We start from the raw sequence: 17846 nt of genomic DNA on the forward strand, positions 1-17846 counted from the left end.
AATAGTTTCTGCGTAATAAATTCATTTCTGGTACGAGACTGAAACTGATTCACTCCATCGAGTTGGCCTTTTCTTGGCACTTCATGGCAAAACATAATCCTAAACTCCATCCACCACCACCACCATCATCATCAATATAGTTGTATACCGCCGCCGCTGCATAACCGGAGGATGAATACAGAGGAAAAACAATGCAAAAAATATGTGCTGAAAGCTTCAAATATCTCGATTCACATGTCCATGCCGGCGTCGTGCTGGGGCGCATTGACGTAGATGTGTGCATCGTTGCACGAATTAAAGTTCACTTCGGAGTCGTGTCGCCCACCCTACTCCCATGATGGACCTTTACTTTCTCACAAAGCTTTTCTTCTAAAGAAGAGAGCACGATTACTTGAGGCATTACGCTGTATTTTTGTTCATGAATAGGCAGAGACATAATTGTGGCACACGTGAAATACAGAGAGAGGGAACTCCGTAAGGCAACCTAAAAAGGTCGTACTAAACGTATAGTATCCACATCCGGTGTAGTATCCGACATCCACATCGCCATTGCTGAGCTAGTTTTTTTAGTGGCGGGTAGGGTTGGGAAAGAACAGGAAGAAAGTGCAACTAGGCCGTCGATAAGCACATTTTCTGCGTTGCAGACTTTTTCAGGACTTTTAGGTCAATGCGGGATTCTATATGGCTGGGCCCCAAAACCAGCCCATAATTACAACTGTGACATTTCCGTGTTTCTTTTCTTCTTTCTTTCATATATTATCTCGTAAGAATTGTTTAATGAGGGCTTCATATGCATATACAATCTAGCGCGATTTGAAGTCAATCACATTCATTCCGGCAAAACGAACAAACAATTTTTCGCGGCGTCACGACCTCTGCAGCAAACGTGACGGTGCAAGATAGAGGGATCCTTTGGCTAGCTAAGCCCACACATTATCTGTTCTGTTCATGCGAAAGAAACCGTTAAACCTAAAATAGCGTTGTACTGTATTTCCCATCGGCCACCTGTTAGCCGGCCGTCCTCAGCGCATGTGTATTTCGTTTGTCGCGAACCGATTAAAGCCCTCGAACTAAAGGAAAGAAAAGCTACTCAGCCAGCGGATAAAGACTCACCGTGTCGCCTCTTCCAGATCATCTGGGGCTCCGGGTAGCCGCCGGCATTGCAGGACAGCAAGGCGCGTTCGCCCTGAAGCGCCTCCACGGGCTCTGGTTCACTCTTCCAGAAGGGGGGCACTGGAAGGCACAGAAGAGGAAAGGTCTGAAGTGAGCCACAGCTATAGCGCGGTATTGGAGAAGTGATACTCCATAAGAGCATTTAGCATGTCGCTTCCGACCGCTAGTTGCACATTCAGGCATCGGAAAATCAGTGCAGCCAACCCAGTAACCTCGAACTCAGTCGCTCTGAACAGTTACGGAATTTCTTCAATATGCAGACCTTCAAGAACGCGCGCTCTACCAAGGGATGTATCCACGTCTTATCGTACGGCTTTCTATTCGAGGGGAGTATATCTCCAAATAAAGTCAAGGAGGTCGATTCGAGTCATAACAGAGTATACTTTACTCTGCCATTGAAAAAAAAAAAATAGATGCAAGGAAAAACGTTATGTTGAACAGTGACCCTGTGCACGATCGTTTTACGTGATTTCATGTACTGAGCTATAGCAGTTAGCAGTTGGATCCGTGGTGCTGCTATTGAGTTCAACTTTTCCAAAGGCAGGAGAGGCATCGTTCTTGAATGTGGCGCAACCATTTCTTTTCATCAACATATGTAATTGAATAACACCTTATTGCTTATAACAGGCGTCAGATGCCAACGGATTTTTCTTGTACTGCTCCGAAAAATCTGTCAATGTGACGGAGATAAAAGCATAGGGACACTTACACACACTTTAGCTTACGAAATTTTAGCAAATTGCCTATTTCTTAAATGGAGGGAAAATAAGGAGCATTATTTCTTGGACACCTGTCGCTGGCAGTGTATGTTGATCGCCGTCCCACTGAGGGAATCTGGAAAGGTAAAAGCTGCGAATTGTGACGAGGCCTGCCTTTCGCTTGCAACGGCATAACTTCAAGCCACTACCCTCCACCGAATATCAGCAGGGCACTGGATAGCTGTTTAAACGTAACTAATGCCGCAGCGCGAACCATAACACACGGTGCCAAGGCGCTCACAAAGTTACTACCTCATCTGTTTCCATCACCAGCTGGCTGCAGAAAGCAAGAAGCAAAGTACTCAAAAGAAAACAGCAAGCTTAGACCCCATGCACGCTTTCTACACGCCTTCAGTTGACTTTCTTTTGTTTTCACGGGATGTTTTTATTCCTAGTTTCTATCGTCTGGGTAGAACGCTTAGCCTCCGCAGCTAGAATGTTGAGCCGCTGAGCAGAAGGTCGTGGGATCGAATCCCAGCCGTGGCAGCTGGAACTCGACGAAGGCGAAATGCCGTCATTTTGCACTAGATTTGTAAAGGATCTCGGGTGATTTATATTAATAGTTAACCTTCCAATACGGTATTGCATAGGTATTGCAGGTACGGCCTCGGGACCTTAAACTCCATGTACGCTACTTCAGTGTTGCCTTTCATGGACTGAAAACAGGCTACTTACAGCCAGCAAAGGTCCTCACCTGGGAATCTGAGGAATGCCTGGAACTTGTCGGTGCCGGCCGCGTTGGAGACCACGCAGGTGTAGTTGCCGATGTGGTCGACGCCCAGTTTCCTGAGGACGAGCACTGTGCTCTCCGGGCCGGCGTCCACAGAAACCTCTGGCTGGATGTCATCGTCCAGCCCTTCACCCGAAGGCGCCAGCTCGACGTCATCCTTGAGCCAAGTGAATCTGAGCGGCGGGTCGCCCTGAGTCACCGAGCACGTAATGCGGAGTTTCTTGCCCAGCTGAGGCCTGCTCGGAAACTGGAAAGGTTGGACCTTGGGGGGATCTGCACACAAGCCAGCAAGGGGGAACTCAACATGTTTCCCCTAACAGCCAGACGCCTGTCATATTGGATTCTGTCAGATGCATTACGACGTTACTGTCGCCTCATTAGCGGTTATTGCGGGGTTCTACGATGCCGGAGTCACATATGGTGCGCATGCGCAAGGTGACACCAGGGCCTGCAATAAGTGTGCACCTGCGCTAGGCCCATCGCCAGACTCGAACATTATTGTTCTTTTCTGCGTTGAAAGTTCCGTGACGTCATCGCTCAGAAATCACATGATCATCTTCTGACTCATGAGGCTGAGACACTGTCAGGTTCGCCGTCTATTCAGTGATAGTACCAATTACGCAGCCAGTTGTTCACCTGGGGAGGAGATGGGGCGAACAGACTGGTCGTGGTCAACTCTTTTCCTCTACGAAAAGTGAACAGGGCGGAAAGTTCCAAGTTATGGAGGTATGTACAATGGGTTGCAAAAGGCTCTCGGCAAAAGCGCGCGTAACTGGGCTGTGTGGTTGGAAACCCAGAGGCCCATTTGTACACTGCTACCACACTATTACCCTGGAGGTTCATATTCACTCACAAATTTCGCGAAAATAAAGATTGCCAAATGACAGTTCGACTACACGTTTGGAAGTTCACGAGATTAACACAACCTAGGAGCGTGTAGCTCCTCTCCGATCAAAGGCGAGCGCACCTGGGAACTTTCACTAAACAATCTATTGTGTCAGTCTGTACAACGCAGATTTGGGCGGATGCCATATCTATTGTTCTTGCACTCTGTCCCAGTCAGTTGACTGTCATGTTACAATTTTCGAGACGTGGCGTAAAACTAGCACAATATCAAACCTCAGATGTTCGAAGTCGGAGGCACTTTGGTAGAGAACAGTAATGCCGGAGACATGACAGACAGCCCCAGTGTCCTTTATAACCTCCCGCAGCAGGCTACTATGCGGAAGACCTGCGAGCGTTTTGCTTAAGGCTCACATGACGTTTCGATGTGTAGATGCAGATATGCTTGTCCCATACAAAAAAGAATGAAGCCTTAAATTATTACCTGTTCACTTGGGGCTGGGCTCATCAGAAGTTAAACGTTGAAGCATCAGAGCAACGTGCGCCGGGCAACTTGTGTTCACAGGAATAAAAAACAGAGCTGTTTCGCAACTCGGGACAGACGTACTTTCTTGTACTTTCTTTGCGTCAGTCGTTGCCTCCGTGAAAAACAGGGAACTCCAGCACTGCACTATATCTCAGGACAAACATGTGGAAACGGAGTCATGTAGGGGAGATTTCTGGACCAATCGCTGCACCATTATCGAAAATATTTTTCTTGCAGAACAAACGGAACAAGGAAAAACACATACATGGCGTACTTCGCCTCTGTAGACTTCCGAGTTCTGGTTGTTGCGACAAAAGTTTCGTTTAGCGTGCGGAAATGAGCATCTGGAAAGGCAATAGTGGTGCAGCAATGATTGACTAAGGTATGATGCTTAGATTATAGGTCATATATTTCTGCCTTTTCAAATACTTACTTCTTCACGTGTACAGTGCAATGTCCGTACAAGTTAAAGAACCTCGGGTGATTGAAATTTCTGGAGCCCTCCACTACAGCGTCCCCATAGCCTGACTCGCTTTGGGACGTTAAACGCCATAAACCAATCTAAACCAACCAAAGATTGACTTAATATGGTCTCAATGGCAAACAGTTCGACCTGTTACGGGTTGTGCTCATAATCAGTATAAGGTTGCCCAATTGTATGTTTTCCAATGAGAATCTTATTCCAAGTCTCAACGCCCAAGTTTGATGTGGCAGGATGGGTGCAGAAGCTGCCAGTAATACGAGCGGCGCTTGAATAAGGGCTGCAATCATATATTTCCTGAACGCGTGGGAACGAAACAGCCGCTCAATGCGTCGCCTCGTGTAAGTAGCTAGAACAGATACGAGGCTGTAAACGTGATACGAGTTCGATGGTGCGTGGGCGGCGTGCCAGAGCCCGGAAGGGGACGGTCACACGGGAAAGCACCTGCTTGCCCAATAGCAGGCTTTCACGGCAGATTGCCCACGATGATATTGCATTACAGAAATATAAAGAGGGGAAGCGAGAACGCGATACCTGTCTGTCTCCCTATAGATGAACAGCTGAATCCCATCGTGAGTGAAGGGATGGAAGAGAAGAGAGTGAAAGCGGTCCTTCCAAGTGTATACGTGATTTCGGCCTGGTCGCCGAACCATGTCCCCGAACGTGCGAGCACTTCAGAATTGCTGCGCTCCGCTACCCGCGAAAACATAGGCGCAACCAGTATTATAGGAACGCGAACTCAACTGTGCTCTCTGCGAGTGTTACCGGCAAATACAAAGCGAGGAAAAGGCTGCCGCCCCCCCCCCCCCCCCTCTTAACGAAGTTTGTAAAGGGTCAGAGCAATGTTTATGCATATTTTCGCCTCTTCGTTGTGGCTGGTCCGTCACGAATTTCGTCACGGTCTCTATGCCGATTTGCGCGAAGCGATGGCACCAAAACATAAATCTATATACATAAGGACAAAAGAACGGGTGAATGCATCGAATCGTTTTCAGCCGGCGCCTTCGCATTTTTTGCCGCTCCGGCGGACCACGTGTAGAGTTGAAACCATACACGTGCGTGTGTACCTGTACCTAGCTGTGAACTAGACGTACTACGCACCCGCGCAGAGCGCGCAACGCCCCAGCAGCAGAAACGGATCAACAAACAAAATTCGAAAAGCACGTTCGAAAAGCGTGCGGCCGTTTACGCACGTGCGCGGGCGTCTTCCCCCTCCCCCACCTCCTTGGCGAAAGCTTTAACAGCGCTGTCACGCCTCAACACGCACAGGTGTCGCCTCGCTCCATGTGAGCCTCGCAGCTTTCAATTTACCTTTCTCGTTATTTTTTTTTTCTTGCGCGTTGTTTTGCTGTTGATCATGCGGGAAGGTCTTCATGCCCCTTTGGCGCCGCTGATGTGCTGCAGAATAGAAAAGAGGAGGTGGGGTTGAGGCTGCTAGCGGTCTCCGCGAGGCTGCCGCTGCCGTGAGGCGCACTTGTGTTCATGCGTGTCGTGCTGTATCCAGTTGTTTTATCGCTCCTGAGCGCCCTCACCAAGTGCACGCGTTCGGGTAAGGAAATGGCAACCACTTGCGGGTGCAGACTCAACTCGAGCGAAAAGCCGACTGAGATTGCGTCTGGAAAAAATACGCGCTGTCGGTGGACGGCTCTTTGTTGATGCATGACAGCTATTTTCGCGCGTTTGCCTGTGAGTCCGTCATAACATTTTCCTATGCCCTTCACACCAAAAACAGTTATATAGCGGGTGAGTGGGTTTCCTTAATATTTACAGAGGAAATGGCACCCGATCTGAAAGTCGTAAGGCCCGTAAGAGACTGCGGTTGGTGCTGAGAACCGACTAGAGGCACAGGTGCTGTGGTATATCATATATGGTATATAATATATGGTATATGGAATGGTACAGGACACATAGGTATGGTATGGCATGGTGCGGTACGTATAGCATTGTATGGCTATGGTATGGCATTTGCAATTGATTTTTTTTTCTTCTCGCGTAAACATTCAGCATGATAATTAAGACTCCTTTGTAGTGCGTTACTATCCTTCGCAGGCGCAGGATAAGCGGAAAAACTTCCCCTCCGTCCTAACGGTACAGTCCGCCCCTTCCATCTATTCGCTGTATGTTTATCTGAGCGCAATTCTTGTCACGGTCCCGTTTTGATAGAGGTCGGTGACGTTGAAGGCCCATTGTGCGCTCGTTTTGACTGCGCCGTCTGCAGCCGCGTCTGGCGAAGCAGTTTGTTATTGTCTCTGAAAGGTCGAAGGCCTCTGAACCTTCAGAAGAGGGCACGGCCCTTGCCGGAAGAGCCAAAACTCGTATTGTCTGAGATGGGTTGAAGAAAAAAACATCTATATACACGTTCTTTATTCCTTGTACGTACCTTCAGCGTTAAAGTGCACAAGTCACACCACTTGCGAAAAATGTGTTTCCTAGTAGTCGCGACACACGCGCCTAAGTTGAAATCTACAGACCTTATAGCATTTGTATTCTGTGTGCGTTCCATTGGGGAGTTTCAGCTGATCACCGAGGCTCTGTGTATACAGCGTTTGCAAGTAACTTCACCTTACTATTATAACAATGCTACTACTGCTACCAAAGCAAGAAAGATACATGATTGAGAGGCCACCGACGGTAGCAGTGTACGGGTTACGGTAACAGGCATTTTTATTGGCGCAGTCAAGAGACACACTGACGACAACACAAATATTTTAGAAGTAAGGACTTATTTACGGTCAACGGAGTAATTTTCTAAGCTCAAGCTGGACTTTTGTCTACAATATCCATTGTGTTCTTCGGTCCTTTACGAGAACCAATTGTTTCGCTGTCTCATTTGGCCTGATGGTTTCTTATTACCAAATTTGCATTATAATGAGCTGTAACTCTGCAACATATTGTTTATGTTCGCGCAGCGTGTTGTACTTTCTCGCATATAACTTATATAGGAAGTTTACTAGCAGTTCGACTTTTGGATCTCCGGCTGAATATTATCGATGCATGTATTTCAGTTCAAGCAAACATAAACCGCCGATTGATTGATTGATTGATTGATTGATTGATTGATTGATTGATTGATTGATTGATTGATTGATTGATTGATTGATTGATTGATTGATTGATTGATTGGTTGATTGATTGATTGATTGATTGATTGATTGATTGATTGATTGATTGGTGTGGTTTATTTATTGGCTACTGATTTCCGCGAGCACTGAGCACAAGGTATAACGCAAGAAACTACAACGTTGGAAGTCTTCATAGATTTATTAGTAGCATCAATAACTTTAAGGAATAAATAGTTATCATGACCTGGGCGTAACTGTAAGGCCGCCAAGCAATGCTGAATAGTTCCCTGAAATTATCGTATAGTTCATGGAAGGAAAAGGAGTCACAGAATTTTTTTTTTTCTCTCCTTCTCCGTGCGGACGACTCGTCATTGGAGATTTAGCATAGCTCTTGAACTTTGCCACGTCTGCCGAAGTACAATCTCCACACACGTGTCTAACTGCGCGCCTGGGAGTAAGTTTTTATCACTCACAAATCACCTAAGGCTCGAAACCTGACCTTATCGTGTGCACACATTCTTATTGATCATGTTTAACAGTGCACGTCTTTAAAAGCTACACAAGACCCACCATACGGGGCTACCTGTCATAAAAGCAGAGCGAATCACGCCGTTCAAGCCTCCCAGACATGTATGTGGACGACTGCATACAATCGGGAGCTTGCGCGAAGATGCTGTGTGGAAAACAGTTATCTCTGTGCAGTCCTGTAAGCAACTTCATCTGTGGCGTCTGACGATAAGGATGAACTGACTAGCAACCAAATGATTTACAACTACACGTGAGGCAGCATTAAGGAGAAAAGACAAGTAAAAACAAGGAAAAGGGAAACCGCACGACCACACAACCCGATGAAATCATTAACGTCACTGATTACGATACGCGCATTCCTTTGTGAAGATGAGAGCTATCAGTCAGCTGCTGGTGCATATAGTTTGTATATTGGAGGTCTCGGAAATGGCCCTCTAGGTATCGTGTTATACCGAGCGATGATAGTGGCCCGGCTGACATTCGTTCCACAATTTTTACACTCTGCATAATGTATGGCTAGCCATAAATTGTGCAGATGATGACGTAACTTTTTAGTTAATTCCTTTTTCTAGTTTGTTACTTACCTTGTTTGGTTATATTCTGCGCCATTTGTAGCAATATAAATCTGCTAGTCATCGCAAGTGTTTCTCTCGCTCTCATGTCCCGTCTTCCTAATGCTGCTTCATCCTTATATATCATCCATGTGTATAATAATCAGCACGTATTCATCCTCTTCTAGAAAATGTACACTCATTCTCGAGACAATTTGCTTCGGGGTGGTGTAGCAGGGCTCCTGCAGCATTTGTGGAAGCCCTACTCGGTGGAAAGGGCAGAAAGGGAGACATGTTGAAAGCATTGGGAGTGCAATAAAAGCAACGCTATGTAGCTCAGAAGTAAACCAATTGGGCTATAAACTTTTGGCGAAGGTTGTACATTCTTCACAAGAATGCAAAATTGGGCGAGTTGGTGCATTCGCATTTTAGGAAACGTAGCGCAAAGAAGACGAGGACAAAAAGCGCTCGTGTGTGTTTCCTTCTCTTTTGTCCTCGTCTTCTTTGCGCTACGTTTCCTAAAATGTACAATCTTCATCCGCTATATGATTTATCAATATGCTAGACCAATTGGATGCGAGGTAGCTCTGCAATATTTATTTATTTCTTTTTCGGGAAAGCACATCGCGCAGACTGGGCGTACAGCGTAGACGTGTAGCACGAAGCAGCCAGGCGCCGGAGGTGCATGCGCAAATGGCTAGATATGGGCACCATAATATGGGGTCGAAACACAAATTACTCATAAGGGAGTAAAAAGGGAGTGGCATGTCCTCTGTGCACTTCCTTGTACGGGCACGGTATTCTCTCCAAGCTTCGCGGCAGATTTTCACCACCAAATGTACGGAATGCTCTACTATAGGCAACAGAGGGATATTCCTACCTCAAATCATATTCATTTCATGCAGTTAGCGATAGCAGGAGACTTTGAACGGTTGCATCAGAACTTTAGAGGTTAGCGATTAGAAGACATCAAAACCTCGTTTAAAATTCTGGTAATTGATAGAGACCCGCATATTCTGTAGCAAAAAACAGCTTCCGTTACCGACCATAGGTATTCCGTATTTCTAGTAATGAAAATCTATGCAAGAGCGCGGAGAAAATACCGTGACCTAACAAGGGAGTGCGCTAGAAATAGGCTGTCCCGTTTTGCCTTATGGGCTTATTCATGCTTAGAGTGTACTAGTGGCACGCGCGACACATATTTGGCTGATTCACTACACGTCTACAAAGATGTGCATCCGCTTTTAGAAACCATTCTAATAATGCCTGTGCCACACCCCCACTACATCGACACTACCCCATCACTGTGTACACTGCAACTCCTGCATATATCTCACGCAGTACACGTGACAACAAATGACGTGTTATCAAGAATTCCCATTTATCATTGACACCGCTCACAAGCCTCTGCTGGGGATAATGGGAACGGATCATCAGATTTCGACTATTCTATACCAACGCATGTTGTATTGGTGCATCATACTGAGCGCCTATAACTACAAGTTGCTGCCGCTGCCTGGCACGGAAAACGAGTCGACCCCACCGGGAGACATTCTTATGATCGAAGCTAAAAACGTAGGCCCCTTGACGGCCGATGCAACACCCTTTATGGTCGTGAACGTAGCAGATATCACCAGGAAAGATCCTGCCTGTGCTGGCCACCGTGTAACGAAGTCTCCACACCGGCCCCGCGACTCTTCGGGAAGCATGGGCAACATGAGGAGCGGGAAGTTCGAAGAAGGCTCCGGGTGGTCACCCTGGCTCGAACGTCTCGAGTTCAATTTTGAGGCCAACGACGTTACTGCTCAGGCAAAGAAGCGGGCGCTCCTCCTAAGCCAACGCGGTGAACACACATACGGGATAATCCATGCTTTGCTACTTACCCAAACGCCAGACGGAGGTGGGCTGCAACAAGCTGCTTTGTATAATAAACCATCACTTTGACAACAAGCCGTCAGAGCTCATCGAGCGCCACAATTTTCACAAACGGGATCATCTTCCGCGCGAGACTATTTTGCAATACGTCACGGATCTGAAGCGAGTCGTCAAGGAAAGCAACCTTGGTGAAAGCATGGGATCTGCTCCTGCAGCAGCTGACACTGACCGCGCGGGTATAGTTCCCGTTCAACGCCAATCTCCCTGCCACTCGAAGTGACGCTTCGCGACCGACTGTTGTGTACTTGTGTTGTGTGTTGTGTCCGGGACTTGATCAACAGCAGCGGCTTCTAAGCGAGAAGGACATCACGTTACGCAGGGCGTTGAATTTGGCATTAGCAGCCGAGTCAGCACGGCATCAACAGGCTGAACTCCGAGCGCCATCAACTAGCTGACTCCGCACAAGTACTCACGGCAAACAGCAATGATGTTAAGCGATATGAAAACGTCCATGGCAAGTCCCATCGTACTTCTGTGTGCTTTCGCTGCTCCGGTAAGCATGCCTATCGTCTGAAGAGCATAACACGCCGTTACTGTAACAAGAATGGGACTATCGAAAAAATTCACTGGAGCACTCAGATTCCTCTTAAACTTATGAGACTCTTTGTACTCATTTAAAGCGTTTGAACGCTTTCCTTCGCACTCATTTGCTTACTTTCTGTTTGCTTTGTTTTCGTTCGTGCTAATTTTCTTTTTTCTTGTCCATTTCTCTCTTCGCTAATAATTATGTACTAATTAGGTGTCTCAAGTATTTAACTCATTGTGAGATCTCACACTGCTTTCACGTCTTTTTGTAGGATGTGATGTCACCATCCAACTTTCCTCGTTTTTGACTCCAACTATAGGTCCTTTGGTAATTTTAAGTAAGAATTACACTTAATTCGACGTTTTTATCTAATTAGACACAAATCCAGCGTTTTAACCCATTTTTAACATTTTTGTATTTAGACGTCCTAGCTGTTTTCACCTTCCCTGAATATACCGACTTCCGGCGCAGTTTCAACGCAAATTTGACATTTGTGGCTCTAATTAGTTAGCTAATTACCCTACAGTCATCACTTACCTTCTAGATTCATTTTGTCCTCCACTATCTTATATAAATATTTTTTTATATCTCTATCTGTTCAAGCGCTAGCAGGGGTGGATACTTCGCGAAGACGCACAATTTCTGCGCACGCCCATGAGCCTATAGAGAGGCTTTCACCTTTAAAAGCCTGTATATCGAAGCGGAACGCGCTCATCCAAAACTTCCATCAAGTGGAGCCACAGTTCAGCTCCGCGGTCGAGGAACATTTATAGACATTGCTCCATACGACCCATGAGGACACAACAAAGAAAACTGGAGATGCACAGCAATCTGGATATTCACAGCCGATGAAACGGCGAAGGCAGCGGCGACACATTTATTTATTTATTTATTTATTTATTTATTTATTTATTTATTTATTTATTTATTTATTTATTTATTTATTTATTTATTTATTTATTTATTTATTTATTTATTTATTTATTTATTTATTTATTTATTTATTTATTTATTTATTTATTTATTTATTTATTTATTTATTTATTTATTTATTTATTTATTTATTTATTTATTTATTTATTTATTTATTTATTTATTTATTTATTTATTTATTTATTTATTTATTTATTTATAGGTACTGCAATCTGGTACAGATCATAGCAGGGTGGGAAAACCAAAAAGAAATACAAGCATATAAACGCACTCAAATTCATAAAATTTGCAGGCACTTTTCAAACATTAGTAAAGAACTCTGAGTTACAGTCTCGCTATTAAGTTTATTCCATTCCGTAATTGTCCTCGGAAAGAATTGCGAAAGCATTTGCATTTCGGTCAGAGTCTCGAACGTCCCGTGGCAAGATGTCATGTATTCCACGCGTTTGACGAAAAAAGCAAGTTGCTCCTACAGAAGCATGACCTGAAAATCCATGGAAAATTTTTGACCGAGCTTTCTACACCTGTCAATGGGTTACAGTCAACCATGTGTTACGGCTCATCCATGGGATCGGGCATAGGAGGACCCGTTGGTACTCTCATTCCCAGACTCGACGGCTGTTGTGATTGTGAATTCATTCTCCGACAACAGAAACATCGCCACAGACTGTCGACGGCAAGGGCATATACACTCTTGACGGCTGCGGAGAGCATTTTATACGAAAAACGGCCCAGTGAAAAAGATTCATGTCTGCCAGACGCGACTGCGACAGATTGCTAAAGTTGAACTCGAGTCTTAGCGAGACCCGTCATTTCGGTTCCCAGAGACACCAGTCTCCGAATCTGGTAATTCTGGAGACATCTCCACGACTTTACCTGGGGACAGTGTGAAAGATGACTCTTCTTGCCCGGCCGCGGACGGCGTGTTGCGGCGGAACAGCGCCGATTCTCCCCATAGTCCACACGAGTAAAGCGAAGTTAGACAGCCGAACTTAAACTGCAGCGTGGAAGAAGTGTTGTATCCCGCCAAGTGGCACCTTGCAAAGACGACGAAGTGCGTGCGTGCGGGGGCTTTCGGATGCGCTCGTTGGCCTAGCTCAAGTTGGCAGCAGCTCTGCATTCTTAAAGAAAATTTGGTACCATCCTCAACTCGGCCGATAGAAAAGTCCGGAAAGAGGTCTTCCCTGAACAGCAAAAAAAAAAAAAACAGCAAAAAAATATTTGTCCAAATCTAATTACCGAAAAGGAGCAGAGGTGTTGACACGAGCGGTATGTATGCTGGAAAGGTAGAAATGTATGATCGGCCTGATATTCTGCAGTTGTAGAGGAACAGAAATTAAAGAGGGATACGATGGTTGATAATAGAAGAGGAAAGGACAAGCACAACACCATTTTGTTGGATCACAAGCGCGACTAGAGATTTGCTCAGCTAAACAAAGTGAGCTATAACGATATCATTACGGGCCATCTTAAAATCATATACAACCGCTCAGAAATGCTCCACGCCGAAAAATAATATTCTGCTAATGAGACCCAAAACTCCGTATTTATGGCCTTTTTAAATGTGCAAGTCGCTAGTGCCTGAAATTTGAAGAAGCAAAGCTACAAAATTTCCCCTTCCAAATTTTTGGGAAAGTCGTAGAAACCTTTTCTTTTTTTTTTTAGAATTTGTATGCTTCTATAATGTCATGAAAAAAAGAACGTTAATCGGAATCTCATAGAAATGGTTGTTACAGCAATTAGGCCAATCTGGATAGCACACTATGATAGCCGATCGAGACCGCTCCATGTAATAAACAAGATATGCGCTTTCCTCGATTTTAAGCGCCTGCTGCGCTCGAGTAAGTGTTATTGCAAATGCTTCCTACCTCGATACTGGGAACAATTATTGAAGAAGGAAGCAGTTCCAATTAACGTTCGCCTTTTCGATCATGTTATCAAAAATTAATCTCTTTTATCGTCCAAATACAACGAAATATCTTGTTATCGGCATTTTTTTAACAGCATAAGGAAAGCTGCTCCGAGCTACAAATGTATCGGGAGATGATAGACGTGCAGTTTTTCGTTTTGTTCCACACGTCAGCGCTCAGTTGGGTATTAACTGCGATTAATCTCTTCACTGGTAAAGAGAAGCATTTATCGCATCAAAACAAACACAAAATCACGTTGTTATCGATATCTCCTATAAGGTCGTTTTAGGCTACAAATTTATCAGCCAGCTTCTTGGTAGCCTCATGGCTGCGGTCAGGCGAAAGTTAATTGCAGCTGCTCCCTCTTTTGATTAAAGAGACTGTTATCGTGAAGGAAATTCATTTAACACCGAAGAAACAATGAAGCGCTACCTTATCGTATCTTTTCATTTAGGAGCGCAGGGCACATCCCACCCCCGAAGGTTGTCTACTTCGAAAAATCAGCTGGCATGCACCGTGGGAGCGACTCTGCAAGCTGACGCGCTGTCAGCTGATATGGTTTTGTTTAGAAAAACCCGGCCCGCTTTCCTGCAGGCAACACTTGCGCAAAAGTACATTTGTGAGGATGGCATGTGAAAGTTAAATACTTGATCCATGTTTGGCGGAGCTCAATAAGGTGTCCATCTTAAAGCGACTGTACAGATCGTTATTAAGCTGCGGTCATTATTAATGTTATCTCAGGTCTCTCATTGGAACGGCATTTTCCAAGAAAAGAGTCAATTTGCTGTCATTTAACCGCAAATCGAGCGCCTATCCGTTAAAACAATTACTGATATTGAATCACCCGCCAAGCGCCCCAAAGCCCCATTTTCAATCACACACATATGGTCCCATTTCTCGCAAGACAGCACCATGGGAGACGAGATTTCCGTCTTTTGAGATTTCGCGATGCTTTCTCAAATTGAACAAAGTAAAGCCGTTGAAAGTGGCATATCTTGCAAAGCCAGCGTAAGTCACTGCAAATTCAAAGCTTCGATCTTAGGCTGCCCTCTTGAGTTGCTGAAGAAACGGACACTCGGAGAACACGTAATGTTTTCGACATGAGCCGTGAGAATTGCGCATCAAAGCTATTCTGTGCCGGCCTCGAAAAATTTAACGCGGCATGCACAACCACCTAACGAACAATTTTATGCATACTTCGCTCTTTACATATAGCTGACGGTGGAAATATCGAGTCGTCCTCCGCGGCTGAGCAAGTGCAGCAATTAACATTGGTTAATTAGATATCTAATGATCGGTTCAACAGCTATCACACACACGGAAAGCTTGGTGTCAACACCAGTTTGTTATATTCGAAAAACTACGCCACTCTGCAGCTAGGAGTTAATTTCTTCAAGTGGCACAGCGTACATACATGCAACTTTGCAATCATTTTGCCACTGCACCAATTTCTTGACGCCGCCGTTGGTTTTCCTTTTTTTCCCTTTTCGGCGTCTGCTGTGAGTTGTGTACTTAAACCCTTCTTACTATTTATTTCTTCAGTTTCGCTTCTCTATTTTCTTTTCTTTCTTTTTTTTCTTTTTTTTTCTTTTTTTTTTTTTTTTGCCGGACGTGGTGGAATTCCGGTAACTGTGCTCACTTCGTAGTAATTTGTTCTTCCTGGGCACATATATCTGCGATCCATCAACATCATCAGCAGCCGCAGCGGGGCACAGTAGCTATAGCGTAGTAGGAATTCCTCAATGGCAAGATGGTAGTTGTCGACAGACGGCACATACTCAGACAGGGGGATCGGCCAAAAATGAGGTCCAGAGAGATTTTTCGAAATGTGTATTTACACGGTCAGAATTGAAACGATTGCTGGAGAAGAGGGAAGTAAACAAAAGGATGTAGCAACAAAATAAAAAGGCGAAATGATAACGCATGCAGACGATTCACGTTGTGGAATTTCTAGCAAAGTGATTCTTAAAAATAGGCAGACGATTAGATTCCTGTAAGAAATTCTGAATCGGCGCTAAAAACAGGCCTGTGACTGTACCCAAGTATAGTTCATCGAGAAAAATAAAACGTCAAAGAAGAAAGAATTGCCATGGAAATCGAGATCCTTTGGCACAGTCAGGCGTGAACTTTTGGCCGCTGGCTGTAGGGCGTCGTGACGTCACCAAAGGAAACACAAAAGGAACCAAGTAAAGAGAAACAGGCGAGCTACGCTTACACACACGATACGATCCTACGCACGAGAGCTCTCGTAAGAATAATCTCTTCGCGATCTTCGGTCTCTGTATACTGCTTCCTCGAATGCCGTGTCTTTTCCTTCTTTTTACGTCGCGGAGTCGGAGAGCAGCGTGGGAAGAAGTTATAGGAAGCGGCGCGCGGCCTCACAGGTCGCGCTGGCACGTTTCCCGCCAAATAGCTGCGTTGCCGCCAAAAAATGCCCGCGCTTTTTTTTTTTTTTTTTCATTCATTCGCTACCGCGTCGCGCCTCTCCGTTGCCGTCGAGCTCGCGACGTACCTTGACCGGATATATTCGGGTGGCTGAAGGTCTCCGAGGGAGCCGCTCTGTGAGACCAAAATACAAACGGCGTCAAAAATACGCCTGCGGAAATGTAGGGGAGGCACAAAAAAAAAAGTAAACGAAAATTGCGGTGCTCGATGGGTGAGGTGGAGGGAGGTGTGGTTGTTTCAGCGCTAGATCGAACATACCAATTATCGAGGGTAGGAAAGTAATTTACCCCAATCGCCCAGTGTTCTTTGTTTGGGAAAATGCGTACGTAGGTGAGTAGAATCCCTTGCGTGGGTTCGCTACTGCCGAAAGGCGGGGCTTGAGCGCGCGAGAGCAGCGCAGGGTGTGCAAGGTAGCTTGCCATGGCTGTTCGTACAGTTCTCACGTACCTAACTAAAACAAACGCTTAACTTTCACATCCTAAGCTCGTGCTATGAACTGCGAGGAATATTGCAAGTTGTTCCACTGGAGCTTCCCGGGACTTGTTCCAGAGTGTGATTAAGTAATGAATTGACAACTCACTTAAATACATTTAGATTGATTCTGGAGGCTTCATAATAATTTAATCGCCAAATTTCAAGTTCGTTCCAGTGGCTTTGTCTTTCGCCCATATTGATTCTATTTTAATTATTTTCATTCTCTAGAGAATATTTCACAATATTCTCTACGATAATACAGTAAATAGCTCATCAATGACTTATGAAATGTTCGTGACGTGTATAGTGATTCCATATGAGTGGGTAAATAATTCCAAAATCGATATCACTGAAAAGAACAATATGCTTACCATAATTAGTAGAAATCTTTAGAGGCAGCAGGTTATTATGTATAGAAAATGTGTTATGATTGTGTTTGCCAGGTGTACGGAATCAATGCAGTTGAGTTCATCATTACGAACGCGATATATAAATGGGGCTAAATTAAGCTTAAGTTCAAATTCGACCAGCCTAATATTAAGGTTAGCGTATGTGTGTAAAGTAGCCAATTTGAATGGGGAAAAAGAGATTATACGGATTCGGTTGATTTTGCAAATGATAAAGGTATGAAAGGTGAGTGTTGTTTGCATTTCCCATCGATAAGAAGCAATAAGTGAGTTTACTATGCATGAAAAAAAAGTATTAAGAACTAAGAATGTGGAGCTGAAAATAATAACACCTTCTAATCAATACATGAATTCCACACGCAGCATGTTGACATTACGAGGCGCCGCAAACATGCACCGCACCCGCGACCTCCGTTCACGTCAACGAAGCATGTGGTGAAATTTGCTTCGGAATGTATCAGAACCACGTCGAATCATAGATGGCACCCTAGTCAATTTTTCCTTGCAAATGAAACACCAACAGCAAATTCGCTCATGCTCAAAAAGACAACAGAACAGAAAATA

General features: G+C 44.9%; 1 protein-coding gene across 2 annotated transcripts in view; it reads right to left on the reverse strand.

Moving 5' to 3' along the window:
- LOC146178193 (cell adhesion molecule Dscam1-like) overlaps nt 1-17846 on the reverse strand; it is a 54049-nt gene that overhangs the window by 28878 nt on the left and 7325 nt on the right. For both annotated transcript variants that reach the window (XM_084578008.1, XM_084578007.1), the window contains exons 2-3: nt 2626-2934; nt 1114-1233 (exon numbers count right to left, since the gene is read on the reverse strand). In XM_084578008.1, the coding sequence (XP_084434134.1) occupies nt 1114-1233; nt 2626-2934 (429 nt within the window). The remainder of the gene's footprint in view (nt 1-1113; nt 1234-2625; nt 2935-17846) is intronic.

Source organism: Amblyomma maculatum, chromosome 9 (genome assembly GCF_055883805.1).
Source record: "Amblyomma maculatum isolate TAMU_Amacu chromosome 9, ASM5588380v1, whole genome shotgun sequence".
Lineage (NCBI taxonomy): Eukaryota > Metazoa > Arthropoda > Arachnida > Ixodida > Ixodidae > Amblyomma > Amblyomma maculatum.